The 7,414-nt window shown below is 39.5% G+C and overlaps 1 protein-coding gene across 1 annotated transcript; it reads right to left on the bottom strand.

Moving 5' to 3' along the window:
• Positions 1-614: 614 nt before the first annotated feature.
• Positions 615-2,953, bottom strand: LOC147623848 (histone-lysine N-methyltransferase, H3 lysine-9 specific SUVH1-like). The gene has a single exon (XM_086820486.1). The coding sequence runs from the start codon at positions 2,798-2,800 to the stop codon at positions 761-763; it is 2,040 nt and encodes a 679-aa protein (XP_086676612.1). The 5' UTR covers positions 2,801-2,953; the 3' UTR covers positions 615-760.
• Positions 2,954-7,414: the final 4,461 nt, after the last annotated feature.

The following is a 7,414-nucleotide window of genomic DNA, read 5'->3' as shown; positions in this document are numbered from 1 at the left end:
GCCATGAAGGATGAGGATGGTGGCAAGCGTGAAGAGGAACAAAGTGATATAATGAACATTTATAATACAACATAATTTGAAATATAAATTAATTCAAAAAGATACAAATTTACAAGTGAGATTTAATCTCCTCTCTAATCTAGATTGCAAACAGCAGATGATAAAAGGCAAGCCACGTAAACAAGTAAATGAAGCTGTAAGCATGGTTTAACTAATATTACTGTTGAAAAGGTGTACACACTCAAGGGACAAGAAAAAAATCCATACATTCCAACAAGCAGAAGTACATTAAGGCTTGGCTTTAAGTATCCAATAATTTAACATGCTGCTCTTGAAGGATCGGCACCATGAGGGAGCAACATTTTTCATTACTCAAGCTCTTGGGCAGTGCCCATGGTTCCTCTTCTATTCTCTCACTCTCTCTCTCTCTCTCTCTCTCTCTCTCTCTCATATGCTGCATGCACACACAATGAATACATGGGCACATATAAAAGGGGATGTCTTCTTGTTATGTATGTACTGTGCACATGCATGCAATATATACATGGGTGCATGTGGGGACGTGCAGGCATGTACGTTTTGCAGCTGAGAAAACTTTAAAGGAGAGCTGTAACTCTGAGCAAATTCAAACTAAGATTACTACGGGCATGCTTTGAAGAAAACAACACAAGAAGTTGAAAGAGAACAACGCATAACCTCATAAGAAGCTGCTTAAGAAACTCTTAGTTATCTGTAGAATCCCTGATTCTAAAGCTCAGCTTCAAAATGTACCTCTACAATCTGCAGACTTGCATAAGCATTGCTTCCTCTGAGATGGGGGTACTTCGGAGCCGTAATCTATGGTCAGTTCCCTAAAGGGCGGAATATTGTCCATTGCAAAAAGCATGACATGGGGACAACTCGTATAATTCCGCAACACACACTGCACTAAGACATTTGGAGAGCAGCTGTGGTTAATAAATCGAGCTGCATTGCCACTTTGGCTGGAATCGATGATGAGCTCTGGTCTTGGCACATTATGGGTGCCTTGCCGCTCTTGGTTTCCCAAATAGTCTGAAACGTGCCCCCATGGAGGATTACTACTGGGCAACCTGCCCACATTCAGAATGTAATCTCTGTTAAGCAGATCTTCAGCATTTTCAACAAGTTTCCCAGTGTACTCACAGATGAAGCTCCCAGCTGGAATCGTGTCCCAAGACCTCAAACCCCACCCTCTGTCCTCTGTCTTGAAAACCTCGAGACGACCCTTGGGCCCTCTTTGAGTCGATCGATTCCGGCAGCTCGATGAGCACTTACAATTTATTCCACACTCATAAATCAAACCTCTTTCTTTTACAAGGATCCCATTATGCAGATAGGAAAACCCATTGCCATTCTGCAAGAAGCAGGAGCAGGTCTGGGATGCCTTGCATGTCCCTATACAATTGCAGCCTTGGGAGTACCCATTACGCTGGTAGACAGTGCCATGTGGGTAGTCCAAGCTGGTGGAATATTCAAAATGGGGTGGGCCATGGAGATCATCAACAGAATTCACCACGCAGACAGGCTCGGCTTCTTTGCCATTGCTAATGTCAGCCAAGCGCAAACCCTCTCTTTGGCTACATTTCAATGTGGTGGAAAGCTTGAGGAGAGCTGATCCAAGCTCAGGCTGTCCAGGCAGCCTGTGAAGCTTGAATTTGAACTCTTCAAACCCAAACTTGCCCTTCTCGGACCAACATTCTTCCACTCTATACAACCCATCATAAGTGTATATTTTGCTGGTGGGGCTGGAAGCATCCTTGACACCACGAATGACTCTGATGGGCACATGGTGCTTCATGCTGCCCTCCAAGGCCAAGTTTCCTCTTTCAAGTTTCTGGTCTTCAGTGGGTTTGCTATCGAGGACACTTCTCCCACCCTGACCGGTGTAGATGAGCACCTCACCATCATCCTTAGCAGCATAACCTCCAGAGGAGATGATGCTGATGGCAATGGGGGTGTTATATTGGCTAACTTTGGATGAAACATACTCAATGCCTGCTTGGACAGGGCCATGCATGCCGATACAGCAAATCTCCATTCTGAAGTAGAACTGATCGCCCACTTCCACTCCAGGGACCGGCCCTACTACCTTGCCGCTGCTGCGATTCACAGCCAGGCCCTGCATGTTTATGATGTTGCCTGCGTTCAGGTCAGGTCTGCTGCCCTTGCATGAATCCTTCCCTTTGTTCTCCTCTTCATACAGCAAGTTGCGGCATAGGGCATGGTACAGCCTGAGCGTGTTGATGACGGCTTTGCGAGAAGAAATGGCGCGGGGAGCTTCTTCTGCAGCGGGTCGGTTAGGTTTAGGGTTAGAGTTAGGGTTAACGTTAGGTTTGGCGTTAGGGTTAAGGTGAGGATGAGGATTTCTCCACCGAGAAGAAACTTGTTCTGCAGCCTTCCGTCTAGGTTTAGGGTTACGATTAGGGCTAGGGCTAGGGTTTCGTTCCCCTTGCAGACGAACATCATCCAACTCATCCACAGGTTGCTGATTTGCAGGAAAAAACTCTGCATTTTGGTGCACGGGAAAACCCTCTGTTGTGCCGTTCATCTCATCGCCATCACGACCATGCTTCTTCTCGGAAGGAGGATGGAATCCATGGAAGGCATTTAGTGGGTCGAATGAGGGGGGAAGGCGGGGCTCAGCAACCCCAGGCGGAGCTATGATGCGCAGAGGGAAGACGTAGTGGACAAAGGCAGACTGTGCGGGCATGAAGGGTCGCTGTGCATCCGCATGGCTGGTGTTGGGGCCAACGGTTCCCCCGAAGAAGGGTTGCTCCATCTTTGGAAATGGAGAATGAGAGCAAATGGGCGCAAGCTTTCCAAGCTCCTGGCTGTTGCCGGAATGCAGTAGCAAGCGTTGGGGGGTTCGTTGGGGCCGGGGGTAGGATTAGGAGTTTGAAGCATGAGTAATCTCAAGGTTGGTGGAGGTACGCCCATGCACACACCAAGGGCTTTCTTAAAACCCTAATTAATTACTTATAACACATTAATACGTTTGGAAACGCATTAATTAATTATCACACTTCCATAACAATTTGGGGTGCTTATTTGCAGCTCATGGAGAAAATCCATTTGTCAATTATTACTTATCAAGGAAGATCATGCACGATTACATCCTTAAATGGGCACGTCGCTCCAAAATCCCAAACCAGCATCTCTTTTTTTCCGGGAACAATAGTTATATATATATTTATTTAATTCCAAAAACAGCTTTACAACAAAACCCAGTTACTAGCTCATATCCGCAAACCCAGTTACAAGCTCATGCCCATATTAAGAAGACTACATATCAAACTCCATCTATCATCTTTTAGCACAAAGGATAACTGCTCCCAAGAGATCTGATAACCCATCTCTTCATCGGCCAAACTAATTAAGTGATACAAAAAAAAGATGTTGGGTGTTTATTACCACTCAATTGATGTAGGCAAGGGAGTGTCAAGCCACTCTGGGTATATTGCACAAAAACATGCCCCTACTATTGTGACACCATTATATGTCTTGACATGCAATTTGATTTGTCAAAAGCACCAAACCTCAAAGGATCTAGTGGTACCACACTCTTGATATTGCACATGAGCTCCTCCACATAGGGAGTGTTGTACCACTAGATCCTTTCGAGCTTGACAAATCTTGATTAATATTAATTATTTTAAAAATAAAATAAAGTTTAAAAAATACCAATAAATCAAGTTAAGCTCTATGTTATTTGAACTTATTATGTTCAAAGTGGCTTGTTGATTGGAGCGAAGATGCAAAAGTTATAAATATTTTAAGGACATACTATCCTCTATAGTCCAAATCTATGGTGACATGAGATACCTACTAAGAGTGTGCACAACGAAATGTGTACTTATAGATATCCAATTCGATCACATTATATCGTTAAGTGCCCGACTTCATGTGTGACATTTCATTAGAAGATCTGGTGATGAAATTCCTTTTGTAGCTAAGGGTGATTGGGCATTAAAGGTGAAGAAAGGCATGTTTTCAGCTTATCTCGAGAGCGCCCAAGTGAACAAAGATGATCATTCTTACCATGCATCGATCCGTGTTTATATAGGAAAAACAGCTTATCCACTTCAAATCTCATTGGATTTCCTATCTATGATTGATTGGATAATTAAGATAAACATAAAGATAAAAAGAAAAATATTATCCAATTATAAATTTAATATTATTAATAAAAAAATATTTATAAATCTAAATATTTACCATTACTAGATATATACATATATTTTAAAATTATCCTTTTTTAATAATTATATAACTACGTTTTCTTTCATAATGTATTTTTTTAAATTTTATTCAAAGGTTTTTCCTACACATAAAATATTTTCAAGAAATATTAAATTCAAAAAATCAAAATTTTAAAATAACATAACATAGACTTTTAAAAAATTTATTATTCATCTAATTTTAAAATTTTAATCCTTTGAAATTAGTGTTTTTAAATTCTTTTATATTAATAAGTTATATATATTTTATTCTTAAAAATTTTATATTTTAATTATCTTTTTTGGAGAATACTGAAAATATACTAAATTAACTTTTTCAAAAATATGTTTTTAAGGGAAGGTGGGAAGGAGGTACCACATGTCAAACGTACATGTCACGTGGCATTTACTTGACATGTGGCACTATTGTGGATGATGAGGCTATACTCCCCATGTCTACATGGGTTGACATATAGAGGGATAATGTGGAAAGATGCATGACATGGCATTCCATAATGTGGCATGCCATGTTACCAAGTGCAAGGTGGCATGCAAAGGTGTTAAGAAGATGTGGCATTAATGATGACTAGGATGATGAGGTGGGAAGTCAACTAGGTTGACCATGTTGACATGGAGGGTAGAGGTGGCATGGTGCTTATGTGGATCCTCTTGAAGCTGATGTGGACATAAAGTGGCATGCACAATTTGTGCCCACCCAAGCCTAGCACATGGCATGATATCTAGGCTTTGAAGATTACCAAGCCTAGATTTCCAAACCTAACTAGGATTGGTTTTAGACTTGAAAAGGGGACTGGATACAATATGGAAATTTTCACTTGGGAGGATTGAAAATAAATCTTGCCATACCCAAATTAAGCCAAAAAATTTTAAATAAATTCATAGTAACAATTATATTGATCCCTAGAGTTTTTAGATTGAAAGATTCAATATGACTCCCAAGTCGAATCCTCTATTTCCCTATCTTTCCACCTAATTTTAACCTCAAGGATTAGTCAACTACAAAGTTTCCTTTCCCTGAATTCAAGTACCTTATCAGGTTCATGTGGAACATAGGATAATTCTTCGACTTCAACGAGTTCTTGAGGAGTAACTATGTTATCCTCACCTCCCAGTTTCCCTTTCAATCTATTGATATGAAAGACTGGATGAACTCTAACATATGGAGGTAGTTTAAGTTCATACGCAACCGTGCCATTCTGATGTGTAACTTGAAATGAACCACAATATCTAGGAGATAAATTCGAGCATTCTCCTATTGACAAAGTCTGAGAATCTTTAGGAACATTAAAATAAACCAACGTTCCTGGTTCAAAAGACCAAGTTGAGCGTCCTCTATCAGCATAGAACCGTGCCCTACTTCCTGAGCACTCCTGATAAAATCTCGAGCTTCGGTCAGCATTTCTTGCATATCATGCAGGAAATCCCTCGATGCATCAAGCTCGATGTCCTTAACATCGACATAAATAGGTGCCCTGGGTTGATACCCATACGTAAGCATGAACGGACTAAAACCAATAGTCGTATGTTTAAAACTAGTATAGGTAAATTCCATCATTGGAAGATATTTTTTCTAATTTGATGCTTTTCTAGAGACATATGCATGAAGCATATCCTCTACAATCTGATTCATATGCTTTGTTTGCCCATCACACTGCGGATGATCAGAGGAATTTATACTCAAAGTAATTTCCTCGTTGTAAACCATTCGAAATAAATAGGAAAACATGCCATTATAATAGCAGGAACCAGGGATTCATCGGTGGCCCGATATACCCTACATCTGCTCATGGAATTATCGGTGTCCCGAGTTACCCATATCAACATAGAGAGTCATCAACGTCTTGATGAGTCACATATGTCCATCCATAAACCATCAGGTTGACTGTATAAATCACCTAAAGTACAGAACTAGAGAAAGAAATGCCAACAAAGGAAAAATCCAAATTTCCTTATCCGAACACAACAACATAAACTCGTTGAACTCTAAAGAAAAAGATTTCAATAAGTGAATATGCCGACGAGATTATACTCATCAATACACGCAGGCTATAGATAAAAGAAGTTTATCTAGAAAATACCTACACTATAACATTAAATGAATTCTTAAAATGAGATTGTCTTTGAATGTTGAGGTCAACATGCTAAGTGATGTTAGCAAAGCAACAATCATGAGCCCAAATTATCCCATAAGATAATATATGTGAGGGATCGCTAGCATCCCATACCACCATGATACCACCCATACATACCTTAACAATTTGAAACTCCCTAGTATGCCGTCTAGGAAATATGAATTTCCGAAATTCGGAAAGCCAAAAGGTTTCCTGGGAATGCGGAAAGCCAAGCTATTCCAAGAAAAAAATTCCAAAAAATTCTAGAATTTCTTTTCTCAATTCTCATATTTTCTCATCTTTTTCAGGCTTTTCCAAACTTTTTTGAAAAGGTTTTTTTATTAAAAAACTCTTAAAAAAAGTAAAATTTAAATAAAAGCTTTTATTAAGCTTTACTTTTAAAAGCTTATGAAAAATTTATTTGGGGGGGTGCTGATTTTTTTCGCCGCCTCTACAGCGACCCCCCCCCCCCCCCCCCCCCCGCGTGCACAAAAAATCCAGAGAGGGAGAGGGTGAGAGGACTCCCTCTCTCTTCTCCCCTCTCTCCTCTCCTTCTTCTCCATTCCATTCTCTCTCACCCCCCCTCCTTCTTTGTAAACAAAGAGGAGGATTAAAGATTAATTAATCTTTTGATTAAGAATTTTAATTAAACCAAGATTAATCATAATTAAATATTAATTATGATTAATGTTTAATTTAAAAAAATCCCTATTAAGAGAAGTTCACACGGGCAGGAGAAAAATAGACGAGAAAAATCAGATTTGAGAGGCGAAGAGGGTCCCAGGCACACAGGAGAGCATTTCATGCATCAACATGCTGTCCCTACTGCATTTCAATAGAAAATTGACAGAAAATGGATAGAATATCCGCGGAAAATTTGTAAAAATGCATGAAAAATATATTTTTAACCATAAAAATGCTCAAAAATTTCTAAAAAATTAGGAAAAATTTTCTAAAATTTTTAAAAATTTAGAGAATCCATTCTACTAAAAATATCCATAGTAAAATATGTGGTACTCTTGTAAAAATTTCCATTAATGATTA

The sequence above is a fragment of the Cibotium barometz genome, chromosome 26 (assembly GCF_041138505.1).
Source record: "Cibotium barometz isolate CiBa-2024 chromosome 26, ASM4113850v1, whole genome shotgun sequence".
Taxonomy (NCBI): Eukaryota; Viridiplantae; Streptophyta; class Polypodiopsida; order Cyatheales; family Cibotiaceae; genus Cibotium; species Cibotium barometz.
The sequence above is the reverse complement of the archived record's forward strand: the minus strand, read 5'-3'. Positions and strand labels throughout refer to the sequence as shown.